The sequence below is a fragment of the Molothrus aeneus genome, chromosome 15 (assembly GCF_037042795.1).
Source record: "Molothrus aeneus isolate 106 chromosome 15, BPBGC_Maene_1.0, whole genome shotgun sequence".
Lineage (NCBI taxonomy): Eukaryota > Metazoa > Chordata > Aves > Passeriformes > Icteridae > Molothrus > Molothrus aeneus.
This window is the reverse complement of record NC_089660.1, coordinates 3,466,548-3,479,183: the sequence shown is the minus strand read 5'-3', so window position 1 is coordinate 3,479,183 and position 12,636 is coordinate 3,466,548. Positions and strand designations below refer to the sequence as shown.

The 12,636-nt window shown below is 65.5% G+C and overlaps 3 protein-coding genes across 3 annotated transcripts; 2 read left to right on the top strand and 1 right to left on the bottom strand.

The window, feature by feature from the left end:
• Positions 1 to 135: 135 nt before the first annotated feature.
• On the top strand, positions 136 to 4,433 carry B4GALT7 (beta-1,4-galactosyltransferase 7). Its single transcript, XM_066560083.1, has 6 exons — positions 136 to 236; positions 387 to 740; positions 1,237 to 1,462; positions 1,683 to 1,766; positions 1,935 to 2,039; positions 2,193 to 4,433. The coding sequence occupies exons 1-6, from the start codon at positions 190 to 192 to the stop codon at positions 2,346 to 2,348; spliced, it is 972 nt and encodes a 323-aa protein (XP_066416180.1). The 5' UTR covers positions 136 to 189; the 3' UTR covers positions 2,349 to 4,433.
• A 1,395-nt stretch (positions 4,434 to 5,828) lies between these two features.
• N4BP3 (NEDD4 binding protein 3) lies at positions 5,829 to 10,800 on the top strand. The gene is made up of 5 exons (XM_066560084.1): positions 5,829 to 5,919; positions 7,513 to 7,956; positions 8,138 to 8,692; positions 8,869 to 9,126; positions 9,352 to 10,800. Exons 2-5 carry the CDS (start codon positions 7,543 to 7,545, stop codon positions 9,922 to 9,924), a joined length of 1,800 nt encoding a protein of 599 aa, XP_066416181.1. The 5' UTR covers positions 5,829 to 5,919; positions 7,513 to 7,542; the 3' UTR covers positions 9,925 to 10,800.
• A 221-nt stretch (positions 10,801 to 11,021) lies between these two features.
• NHP2 (NHP2 ribonucleoprotein) lies at positions 11,022 to 12,300 on the bottom strand. The gene is made up of 4 exons (XM_066560021.1): positions 12,132 to 12,300; positions 11,958 to 12,027; positions 11,782 to 11,887; positions 11,022 to 11,297 (listed from the first exon to the last, which is right to left on the bottom strand). Exons 1-4 carry the CDS (start codon positions 12,277 to 12,279, stop codon positions 11,172 to 11,174), a joined length of 450 nt encoding a protein of 149 aa, XP_066416118.1. The 5' UTR covers positions 12,280 to 12,300; the 3' UTR covers positions 11,022 to 11,171.
• Between the last annotated feature and the right edge of the window lie 336 nt (positions 12,301 to 12,636).

Genomic DNA, 12,636 nt, shown 5'->3' with positions numbered 1-12,636 from the left:
GATGCGGTGCGGTCTCCCCGCGGTTTCCGGAGGAGCCCCGGGAGGGGGTGGCGGTGGGACGGGACGGAGGGGATGTCCCCGGCCGCCGGTCCCGCCCCGTCCCGCCCCTTCGGCGGAAGAGAGCGGGGCCGTGTTTCCGGGGGAGCGGGGGAGCGGCGGTGCCGCCAGCGTGTCCCGGGGCCGGGGGCGATGGGCCCGGCCCGCCGCAGGGACGCGCTCCGGCTGCGCGGCGGAGGGTGAGCCCGGCGGTACCGGGGGCTGAGCCCGGCGGTACCGGGGGGTGAGCCCGGCCGTACCGGGGGGTCGCACCGGGGGCTGGGCGGGCTCGGGGGATGCTGTCGCGGTGCGGGAGTCCCACGGTGCTCTGACCCCGCTCCATCCCGCAGGTCCCCGCCGCTGCTGCGGCTCTTCCCCGGCCGCCTGTCTGCCTTCCCGCTGTTCCTGCTGGCGCTGCTGCTCGGCTTCGCTTCGCTGCTCTGGCTCCAGCTCAGCTGCTCGGGCGAGGGGCCGGAGCCGGGGGGGCAGCACCGGGGCGCTCCCCGGCAGCCCTGCCCGCCCCCGGCCCCGCCGCAGCCGCCCCAGGAGGAGCCGTCGTGGGCTCCGCACCGGCTGGCGCTGCTGGTGCCCTTCCGAGAGCGCTTCGAGGAGCTGCTGGCCTTCGTGCCCTACATGCACCGCTTCCTCAGCAAGAAGAGGATCCGCCACCGCATCTTCATCCTCAACCAAGTGGATCATTTCAGGTATAGCGTCTCCGTGTGCCGAGGGGGTCCTGCCTGAAGCTCTGGGAGTGCTGGGAGGGTGCTGCAGAGAAGCAAAGGACCAGGACAGTGGGATGTCAGGGGCAGTGTGTGATGCTCTCCCCAAAGCTGCTCATTCTAGAGCTCAGAGATGGACAAAGTGCTGGTTTGCTTTTTTCTTCCTTAGCAAGAATGGAATCTTAGCACAGAATCCTTTATCTTTGGGTATTTTAGCTTTCTCCCCAGTGTCACAGGTCTGCAACAGCAAACATATGGGGACTGTGAAAGTGAAAGACAGGCCATGGGGTGTTTGGAAACGCTGTCACCCCCAGCTCACTGTACAGAGAGAAGCAGGGGTGCAGTTGCAGGATGCAGTTCTGTGTTTGCACGTGTCCCTGTTTGGGGACCACTCAGACACTGAGCATTGCTGATTGTGGCAGGGGGATGTGGGGACAGTGGCTGCTGTGCGTGGCACTGAGAGCCCCCAGTCCCGTGGCAGGTTTAACAGGGCATCCCTGATCAACGTGGGCTTCCTGGAGAGCGGCAACGACACCGACTACATCGCCATGCACGACGTGGATCTCCTGCCCCTCAACGAGCACCTGGACTACAGCTTCCCAGAGGCAGGGCCCTTCCACGTGGCATCCCCCGAGCTGCACCCGCTCTACCACTACAAGACCTACGTGGGTGGCATCCTGCTGCTCACCAAGCAGCACTATGAGCTGGTGAGCTCCTGGGTGGGGTGTCCTGGACAGTCTGGAGCAGGAGCTATGACATTATCATGGTGAACTTGGGAGGTGGGGACAGGAATCAAAATGGTTTGGGGACAGAGCCTGTGGTCTGAGCTGCTGGGGGCTGGACAGGGGAGGCTGGGCTGGTGTCTGCTCCTCTGAGGCCGTGGAGTTGTGCTGGACCTTGGCTGCTATGGTGCTGCTCTCGTTCCAGTGCAATGGCATGTCCAACCGCTTCTGGGGCTGGGGACGGGAGGACGATGAGTTCTATCGACGTATCAAAGGAGCTGGTCTCCAGGTAAGAGGTCTCTGCACCCTCCTGCCTTGAAATTGCCTTTTTTTACATCTCTTCACCTGTCTATCACTGTGACCACCCAGTCTGGGGTCTAGGGAAGGCAGCCCTATGCTCCAGCAGCAGGTGCAGGAGTTTTCCAGTAGCTTTAGGGAAGCTCTGCTCTTCTCCCAGGTCCGTCGTCCCTCTGGAATCACAACTGGATACGAGACTTTCCAGCACCTGCATGACCCAGCCTGGAGGAAGAGAGACCAGAAGCGCATCGCTGCACAGAAGCAGGTGAGACCTGTGGTCCAGGGCAGCCACGGGAGGTTGGGGCTGTGGTCACCACGTGCTCTGAGCCCTCCTTGCTCCTGTCCTCCTCTGCCAGCTCCCCAGGCCCTGGCCGCTTCTCCCTGCCAGCCTGGGCCGAGCAGTCTCTCTCTTCCTCAGGAACAGTTCAAGGTGGATCGGGAGGGAGGCCTGAACAACGTCAGGTACCGAATCGAGTCACGGACAGATCTGAGCGTGGCAGGAGCCCCTTGCACCGTCCTCAATGTCCTGCTGGACTGTGACACAAACGAGACCCCCTGGTGCACGTTTGGCTGAGCCCATCCCCGCGTGCCAGTCGCGGGCTCTGTGCTGGTGCCAAGGCTCCCTGGCTGCCGTGCAGCTGCCTGGAGCAGGCAGGGGTTTGCAGCGGATGAGCATGGCAGTGCTGGCGAGACACAGAGGAGCAGAAGAGGCTGGGAACTGGACTTTGCTGGGAGCTACAGAGGAGGCTGAGAGTGGGACTCGCTGGTGTCGCTGCAGGTGCTGGTGCTGCCTCCCAGGCAGGTGCAGGAGGTGGCTTTCCTGTGCTGGACATGGCTGAGCTGCCACGCAGCTCTGAGGACAATAAAGAACTGTCAGGGCACCTGTGAGTTGTGAATGCCCTGGGCTGTGCTGGCAATACTCCATTTTCCTGTTCCCTTCACCTTCCTTCAGCACACCTGTCCTGGCTTGGCCCCAGCTCCTCTCTGTGTGACAGGTGAGCTCTGAGCTGCTCTGGCAGTCTGAAACGGGCTCTGAGAGAGATGGTGCCTCTTCCAGCTGCCAGGTGCCCCCAGGGCTGGGCTGTTGGCATTTCACTGCAGGAAGTGGTTGTGGTTGAGCCGTGCCCGAGCCCCAGCACCCACAGCACTGCTGGGTGTCAGCACTTGCAGGCCAGGACCTCTTTGGGGTGATGAGGAGAGTTCTGGCTGTGCTTTCCTTTCCTTGCCTGCCTTCCATGTGTGTGCTGCCTCAGCCTTTCTGGGGGGGTTGGAAAATCGGATGTCTACCCTGGGGTCTTGGCACAGGTTGTGGGTGCTGCTGCCTCCTCAGGCTGGGCAGACCCAGCTGAACAGCCAGTACCTCTCTGTTCAGCCCCACCACTAGCACTGGCACCAGGCCCTCTGCGTTTCCTGGCCCCTTCTGTCCTCGTCTCCTGCCTGCCACTTCCTGGAGTGGTTGCTTTGCATCCTCAGAGAGAAGCTGTTGCCATCCTGGGAAGACGAGTAGCTCCAGAGAGGAAGGAGGGAGGGAAAAAAGCATCAGAGCCAAGTGCATGGCTCATGGACCCTGTAGGGGCTGTGGTACGGGGTGTCTGGAGGGATCTGGTGCCTCCTTTCTGTGCTGCTCTGGAGCTGGGAGAGGAGTCTGGAGCCCTTGGACAGGGTGTTGGGGGCTGCCTCTGAGGCAGGGGTTGAGGTGCTGGTGCAGTGTGGTGAGGATCTGCTTTGCAGCATGGAAGCAGCAGGCTCAGCCTTGGGGCAATGTGGGGCTGTGGTGTCCAAGAGCTCCTGATGGCCTCTCCAGCCTGCTGGCTCCAAAGCAGCACTGATACCTGGCATGAATGTGCTGGTGACATTGGACAGCTGATGCACTTCTCCACAGGTGTTCCAGGACCAGTGATGCCCTTCCTGTGGGCAGCCAGGGGGAGAGACTGGCCCAGCAGCCCCACTCCTGCCTCTCCATGGCATGGGTTTGGGATCAGCCATCTGTGTGGCAGCCCCTTCCTGGTGCCTGAACCGCAGCCAGGGCTGGTGGAGGCAGATCAAAGTATTTCTCTGTGCCGTTCAAAATAGATGACACAATTTGGGGCAGGTTTCATAGAGACGTGGCTGTGCAGAAACAGAGAGCATATGTGCACCTCGCACTTGGCTCAGCACTCCAGGCTCCTCTCCCGCTGCCTGGCAGCTATTTCTCAGCTCTGCTCGCAGCCCCCTCATCCCCCGGTTGCTTTTGTGGAAGAGGCACCCTGCTGGAGACCCGGCTTCCTTTTATAGCCTTGAATGTGACTCGGAGGTCGCTCGGCTCTGCTGCCCCCCCCACGCTTCGGGATCGGCAATGGCCCAGCGGGAGGGGATGAAGTTTTCCCCCATTGCCTTTCCACAGATGGATCACACCCTGCCTGCCGTCCCAGGAGCCCTGCAGAGCGCAGCCAAAAGCCTACCGGCGTTCTCAGGCTCTCAGCAAGGCTGAGGAGAACATCAGGATGCTCAGGGGCAGAGAGGGCCCCTGGAGGGCCAGCCCTGCCCTCTGTGACCGCCCCTTCTGGGGTCCCAATCACTGTTGAAGCAGGTGCAGCTGGTGATGGCTTTTATGATGGCTTTTATGGCTTTTAATTGATGGCTTTTATTGCCAGGTTGTTATAAAGTGGATTGTTCCAGAGCTGTTTGCTGGTGGACATTTGAAATTGCTGTAGTATCTTAGAGGGGGGCACTGGGGGGGTGAGGTGAGCAGAGAGAGGGGACTGGAGGAAAAAATCAGAGGAAGCTGAAGCATCTCTGCCTGCAGAAGGTGACATCCCTGCCTGTTGGAGTGACCCGGGCAGGGCCAGGCTCCCTGTGCGAGCTGCTATCCAGGCAGATGTGCTCGGGGTGTGCAGCCCCAGGAGGAGCAGGAAACGGGGCAGACGGGCAGAGGGGTGCGGCTGTGAGCAGCGCCCCGTGAGCCTCCCGGCATCGCTGAACCCGCCCGGGCCGAGCCCTGGGGTGATGCCAGTGCCCGCGGGGTGCCGGGGGGCCCTTTCCCGACTGAGCTCCATGGCAGACACATTCCTGAAGCCAGCACGATGGGACATGGCACCTCTGGGAACGGCGGCCGTGTTCAGAGGCCACGCCGGTGCCGCCGGGCACAGGAGCTGCGGGGAACGGGGGCTGAGGCCCGAGGGAGCGGAGCGTGCCTTGGCAGCGCACCGAGGACGCTGCCAGCATGTGAGCCCGGCGAGCAGGGACCGGGGACAGTGTGTGCGTGTGGGAGAGCACTGGCAGCACAGCTTGAGGACTCGGGTGTGCGGCGGAGGGAGCTGGCAGCGAGCGGGGTGCGGGCACGCCGGGCTGGGCACGGCGCGGTCCCTGCCGGGGACAGACGGCACCGCGCCCGGGACGGAGCAGGGCTGCTGCAGGTGTCCTGCTCCCAGGGACACCGCTGACCCGGTCCACCCCGTGCCGCGATCCTCGCTCCCTGCGGCTGCCAAAACCGGCTCCAGGATGTGATTCAGAGGGATGGAGCGTGTCCCGTCTCACTGGCGCCAGGCCAGGCGGGAGCCCCACGGGGGTACGCCGTGTCCCTGGGGCTTTGGGACGCTCCTACCCACCCGCGGGTGCTGCTGCGAGGGGCTAGAGGACGGCACAGAGTGTGTCTCGTGGAGTCGAGACCCCTTCTCCACGCCGCAGGTACCAAGCAAAATATTTCTCTCCACCCTTGGCGGGCGATACCCGGGAATAGCAGCCCGCCTGTCAGGGGTTACCGGGAGCCCACCGGCGCCGGTGCTGCCGGTCCCGGAGCTGTAACTGGGGGGATTTGCGGGGCTCTCCCCGCCATTGGGAGGGGGTTCCATGCAAGTGTCGGCGCCGCACGCAGCCAGCGCGCCCTGCCCTGCCCTGCCCCGCCCCGCTGGTGGGCACGGCCGGGCCGTCCCACTCCTTCCTCCTCCTCCTCCTCCTTCCTCCTCCTCCTCCTCCTCCTCCTCCTGCTCCTGCTGCTGCTGCTGCTGCTGCTTCCCGCCCCTCCCGTCCCGCCGCCCCCGCGCCGCGATTTGCCGGTGCCGGCTCCGCCCGCCGCCCCGCGCGGCCGCGGCCGAGGGGCGCGTTCAAACGCGGCGAGGGAAGGAGCGCGGAGCGGAGCCGTGCGGGACCGCAGCGCCGCCGGCATGGTGAGTGCGGCCCGGCCGGCCCCATCCCCCTCCCTGCGGCCAGCGGGGCTTTGTCCCGGGCTCGGGCTCGGGCTCGGGCCCGGGCACCGGCTGCCCCCTCCGCCCTCTCCGAGCCGGAAATTCCGGCGGGGCTGCGGGGAGGCGCGGAGGGGCTGCGCGGGACCCGCGCCCGCCTCCCCTCCAACCCTGGGTGGAATGGGAATGGGAAAGGGAAAAGGTTTGTGGCGGTATCCTGCCTGGGCACGGCCGGGATTGGGAGCAGATCGCGAAGGAGCCAGGCTGGCCGGACCGGTGTTTTGCCGCCTGGAGGGTGATCCCCTCCCTGCCGCAGGCAGGACACCTCCGGGCTCCCCCGGCGCTTCCCAAACCTCCCACAACCTGACCTACTTCCTCGACCGCCTGTGCCGGGAGGAGCCGCTGCGGGGCTCGGCCGAGCTGCTCCCCAATGCCGGGGGCTGGACGTGCATCCATGCCCCCCCCCTCCCAGCATGGGAACATCCACGTCCCCCGTCCCCGTGCACGCCCGGTGGCACCGCAGGCAGCCCCGATCCTTCCAGAGGGTCCATCCCCGGTGCCCTTCGTGGGGTGCCGGTGCCCGGAGCAGGTGTTGGGCTCGCAGAGGGAGGTGACAGCGCAGGCCGGGAGCTGTCAGACAGGTTTGTGCGTGGCAGCAATTAAAAGCGGGGTGTTTGTTTACCCGGCGCGTGGTGCTGAGAACCAGGGCAGCTTCCTGGGTGTAACCCGGCCCCGGAGCCCTCGGCGAGGCTGGGAGCGGTGCTGGGGGCTCTGCCTCGCCCCTGCCACACTCTCTGTGTCCCCTGCACTGGTGTGAGGCCATCGTCCCCTCCCTAGAGCTGGGGAGCCAGAGCCGAGGCCGAAGGCATCCTCTCATCCTTCCTCCCCCGGCCACCTGCGCAGGAAGCTGCATTGTCCCGTCAGCATCCTGCCCCTTCCCACCGCCCTCCCTCTCGCCATGTCCGGCCGCGGGGTCCCCGGCACGCAGCAGCAGCAGCTGGGCTGGGGCCGCCTGCTCCCTGCCCGGGCTGGGGAGGGAATGCCCGTGGATGGAGGGGGCCGTGTGGAGTTCCCCTGCGAGCTGCAGAGCCCGTGCCGCCCATGCCGTGCGGGAAGTGCCCCCGTGGTGCCGCAGAGTGCCCATCGCGGGGAGGCCAAGCTGGTGGGCATCCCCAGGGGCATTTTGGGGCGGTCTCCAGAGGGGGTCCGCAGCCGGAGGTCCCGGCGGGGAGGTTGGGTGCCGCCGGGCCGGGGCTGGCGCCAGGCCTGGGCAGGTGCTGCCGGCTCCCGAACTCGCCCGCCTGGCTGGGCGGCAGGTGCCTGTTCTGGTGGCGGCCCCGGCCGCGGGCGGGAGGTGGGGCTGGGTGTGGGAGGAGGCGCTGCACCGTGGTGTGGGCAGCGGCGGGGAGCCCCCGCCCCGTGCCTGCTGTGCCCTGTCCCCCGGGAAGCCGCACGGGAGATGGCAGATCCATCCTAGTGCCAGGAGCCCGTGTGGGCCCTTGGGGCTGGCCGGGAAAGGGGGTGCCGGGGGTGTGTCCCGGCTGCCCGGCATCGCTGACTCTGTCTCTTCCCCGGCAGTGCTGGTTCTGGGCTTTTCTCTAATTCTCCATGGCAGCAGCACAGGGTCCTGTGACCTGTGAGCCCGACACCCGTGTCCTCGGCACCTACCTCTCCTCGGAGCCCGTCGGCGTGGTTGGCAGCATGGGCAGTGTGGGCAGCCTGGTGGAGAAGCAGGATCTGTCCCCCCTGGAGCTGCGGGCCCCGCTGGGCGGCTCGCGGGGGCTCCGGCAGCCCGACGGGTTGCTGCGCAAGGGGCCCAACCAGCGGGAGCTCTTTGGGTACCTGCACGGGGCCAAGAAGGAGACGCGGATGGAGCGGAAGCACCAGACATCGGCTGCCTGCTACAAGCGGGACTACGAGAGCGACCGCGAGAACCGATCCCCTGAGCGCTGCTCCCGTGAGCATCACCGTGGGGCCGACTTCTCCAAGAGCTCCCTGCCGGAGCGGGGCCGCTTCGACAAGGTGAGGCTGTGAGGGTCTGAAATACAGCCTGGTCTGCGAGAGGATGGGGATGGAACAGGATGATCTGCACCCTCCTGGATGGGGTGTGGGGATTTGAAGATGTTCAGGGATATGAAGTGGGGAGCGTGGCGGTTCTCTCTGGCTGTAGAGGCTCATGCTTGACCTTGCTCTTGTTTTTCAGTGTCGTATCAGGCCCTCGGCCTTCAAGGCAGTGGCTGGGAAGGGGCTGGTCTCCATGCAGGGCCTGTCCTCGTCCAAGGGGCAGAAGTTGTCCAAGAGCAATGGGAGCCTGCACACGCTGCTGTCGCAGAGCAGCACGGCGGCCCCGCAGCACGGCCCGCTCCGCACCCACCTGCTCCACGCCATCAGCCTGGATGAGGCCTCTGACTCCAGCCACAACTCCATCCAGAGCTTCCCGTCCTACGGCTCCCGCCTCAAGCCTGCCCAGAGTCAGTTCAGCGCCTCCATGGGCCACATCAACCACATCGGGGGCTCCTTGGACAGGGTTTCCCGGAGCCCCAGGGATACCCTGGCCCCTGAGAAGATGCCCCTGTCCTGCAAAAGCATGGCCACCCTGAGCAGGCTGCAGAGCCCCGGCGAGCCCCCGCCGCCATATGAGTTCTCCTACTCGCTGGAGGACGCGGTGAAGCAGCTGGAGGACCGGCTGCAGGAGACGGGAGGGGAGCTGAGGCAGCTCAAGAGGAGCCTCAGCGAGACTGAAGACCCCTTCACACAGGTGAGCTGTGCTGGGTGCCCCAGGCAGGGATGTGGGGGTGGAAGGAACAGTGAAGGAGCTGCTGTGGTGGGTGATGGGCTTGGAATGACCAAGCGTGGGAGAATCAAATATCAAAGGACCTCTTGGGGTCCCTCCTGGGGCTACAGCCTCTCACCAGTGTCCATCTGGGCTGGCAGGCGTTTGAGGACAAGCAGCGGCTGTGGCTGGACGAGCTGGAGGACCTGAAGCAGATGTACATGGCCCGGCTGCAGCAGGTGATGCAGCAGGCGCAGCGCGGGCAGCGGGCGCTGCAGCTGCAGCTCTACAAGGCACAGCAGGAGAAGAAGCGGCTGCAGGAGGAGCTGAGCCTGCAGCAGTGCCAGTGCGAGGAGAGCAAGCTCCGGCAGCCCCAGGGCGAGCATGGCAGCCCCAAACTGGAGGAGACCAAGTGGGAGGTGAGTCTCCTTCCTTTCCTTTCTTTCCTTCCCTCCCTATTGCCACCCTCCTGGCTGTGGGGCCAGGATGGGGGCAGCAGTTCCCTGCTCTGGTGCCACTTGGGGTCACAGTACGGAAGGGATGAGCCACATGTGGTGCTTATGGTCTCCCAAGAGGACAACTTGGGGTGCTGCCACCTCTGGGGTCCTGCTCCCCCAGCCCTCACTGCTCATTGTGCCCTGCAGGTGTGCCAGAAAGCAGCAGAGATCTCCCTGCTGAAGCAGCAGCTCCGGGACACCCAGGAGGAGATGGCTCAGAAGCTGGGGGAGATCTTCAGCCTGAAGACGCAGCTGCGGGAGGCCAAGGCAGAGGTCCAGGCCAGGGACTCGCAGCTGGCACAGCTGGCAGACTCCTTCCAGAGCCCCCCGGAGCCTGGCACCTCGCTGCCCCTGGGCGATGACCCCATGCCGTCGTGCCAGGACTTCCCTGGCTGCGAAACTGATGACTCCAAGTGCCGGGGCCTGCAGAGCGACTCGGCGGAGCCCCTGGAGCGGCAGGTGGAGTGGCTGTGGGCAGAGCTGCTGCGGGAGCGGCGTCAGGGCCAGCTGCAGGCTGTGAACTTTGAGCTGGAGAGGAAAACGTGGCAGGAGGAGAAGGAGAAGGTGCTGCGGTACCAGCGGGAGCTCCAGGCCAGCTACATGGAGATGTACCACCGGAGCCAGGCGCTGGAGCGGGAGCTGCGGCAGCTGCGGGCAGAGCCCAGGGATGTCAGGATCGATTCGCCCTGGATCGAGCGGGTGGAGTCCTCCAAGATCTGAGGGGCAGGATGCCAGTGGGACTGAGAAGGGGGAAGGTCTCTTGCTGCTGGAAAGGGACGATCTCAGGGTGTGCACAAGGACACACAGCGCTTGGTGCTGCCCTGGCCTGAAGGACCGATTGCCACAGGGGAGCTTCTCCTTCTTGCAGCACCTCAGGCCCTTCTGGTGGGGTCTCTGGAGGGTGGGGGGTCATCTGTGCCAGGGTGGGGGTCTTGCATGTGCCCCGTGCTCTGACTCCAGGAGTGTTTGCCCTGTGATTCCTTCTGCCATGAGGGCAGAAACCAAGCACCCTGTGAGACATTCCCTGTCCCTCCTGCTCTGCTGCTCCTGTTTCTACAACCCAGTAACTTAATGTCTTGTGAGGAGAAGCTGAAGCCCTGTCCCCCACCCCATTGCCTTGCTGCGGGGGTTGCAGCTACTGTTTGCAGTGGCTGCCTTGTCAGCAGGGCCCTGGGGCTGGTGGTGCCTCTGGGCAGGCAGAGGAGGAAACCCCGAGGAGTTCTGGTGCTGCTGGGAGGGGGCAGCTGCCCCAGCACCTGCTGGGGCTTCTCGTGTCCCCAGTGTGGAGCTGCTCTGCAGTGGAGGTGGTTGGTGCAGCTTTCTTTGGGCTGAGATGGGGGAATGCCTTGTGCAAGGAGGGATGGGAACTGGTGCTCTGCCACACGGGGAGGAACTGGGGTGGGAGAGAGGACTGGGGCATGTGCCTGAGCTGGGGAAGAGCTGGGGTCCCCCCTCCCAGGGGAGGTGAGGGGGAGCAGGGGAGCCCAGAGGCGCTGAAGGAGAGCCCTGCTCTGTGCATGTCACAGCAGAACCACGTGAAGGCCGGGCCCAGCCCCACACCCCGTTCCTGCAATAAACCCGCATTTCTCTCTCCCAGCCTCTGCTCTGCTTCCCTCGGGGTTGGGGGGCTCCGGGCCGTGAGGGTGGGGGTGAAGGGGACGGTGTAGGGCCGGGCTGGGCGGTACAACAGGCAGGGCATGGCCGTGAGTCACGGCGGGGCCGGGTGGGCTCCCGGGGCAGCCTCGCCCCTGTCCCCGCTGTGGTTTAACCCAGCCTGGACCCCCCCAGCCCTCCCCCCGAGCAACAGGACCACTCTGTACAAACCCGAAGACACCTTTATTCAACCCACAGCGCTCAGCATCCCCCCATCAGTCCTCTGGGCAGAGTCCCCAGAAATAGCCGTGCGGCCCGGGCAGGGGGACAGGGACCCGCAGGGCCCCTGGGGGGCACAGCCCGGCCCTGGCTCTTCACAGCGGCAGGGGAAGGGCCGACACCTCCTCCAGGCATTCGTCGTAAGCCTCCTGGTACTCCTCGTGGGGCTTGATCAGGATGACACAGGTCGGGCGCTTGGAGCCGGCTGCAGCTCCCAGGTCCTGAGGGAACACAGGGAGGCCATGGGGGGCCAGCTCCCTTCCCGAGGTGAGAACCTCAGGAACCTTTTCCCAGCTTGTCTCCTACAAGCTGCGAGCTAGGCTGGCAGAAGGGACTGGCACCTGTCTCACGTGCCATAATTCTTCCCCAGAGTGGGTCCACAGAGCTGCCTGCACCGGGGCTGAAGCTCCAAAGACACCGACTGCCCCCCCAGCTCCCTGTCTGCAAAAGAGCCGGCCCCAGCCCAGAAGCCTGGCAAAGATGTGCTGGCTCTGTCCCGGAGCTGCTGCAGGAACTCGATCATGACAAACAGCTGCGACTCCACAGTGAGACACTCCTACACCTCCCCCCGTCCCTTCTGGCCTCGGTCAGGGACAAGCACTCGGGCACCGCATTTGCAGCTCCCGGGACGGCTCCGGTCACGGCCGGGGCTCCTAACCGTGCTCTCTGTCACCAGGGCTGGTTTCTCCCCCGCCCCACACTCACCGTTTTGGAAGGGACGTACGCGTACGGGAGGCTCCTGTCCTCGCACATAATGGGGATGTGGCAGTAGACATCGATGGGCAGCGTGTCCCCGGCCAGCACCGTGATCCTGCGGGCACAGCCGTGTCAGCGCCCGGGCCGGGGGCTGCACGGGCCCGCGGGACCAGGGCAGCACTTACCCCTTCTCGCCCTTGTTGATGAACTTCTGAACCTCCTTCACGCCGCGGCGGAGCTGCTTGTGCTTGGTCGCTGCAAGAGAAGCACGGCGTGAGGGGCTGAGTGAGAAACGCGGCGTGCGGGACCGCACCGCGCCGCCGCCATCACCCGGGCCCTCCCCGCCGGCGCCGCCGGACCTTTCCTGATGCACTTGAGCAGCTTTCGGGTGAGTTTGCGGGACGCGAGCGGCTGCGCGATGGGGTTCAGGAAGTCGAGCTGCTCCCGGTACGAGAGCTCCGGTGTCGCCTCCGCCTCGGCCGCCGCCTCCGGCTTCTCCCGCGCCATGGCCGCCACAGGCCGAATCCGCTTCCGGGGCGCGCGCCGCGCCGCGGGCGGGACACACACCCGCCAGCTCTCCGACAGCCAATCAGAACCGCTCTGACAGTGACAGACAGCCGGGACGGCCAATGGCGAGCGGTGTTTGGAGCATCCCCGGGCCACGCGCTCCGTCCCGCGTTTCCCGCCCCCGGTCCCCGTCCCAGTTCTGGACCCGGTCCCGGTTCCGGTTCCACTCGCGGTCCCATTCCCCACCCCCTGCACCCAGCCCTAGTTCCAGTTCCGGACCCGTCCCAGTCCCAGTTCTGGACCCAGTCCCAGTCTCAGTTCCAGTCCCGGTCCTAGCCCCAGTCCCAGTTCTGGACC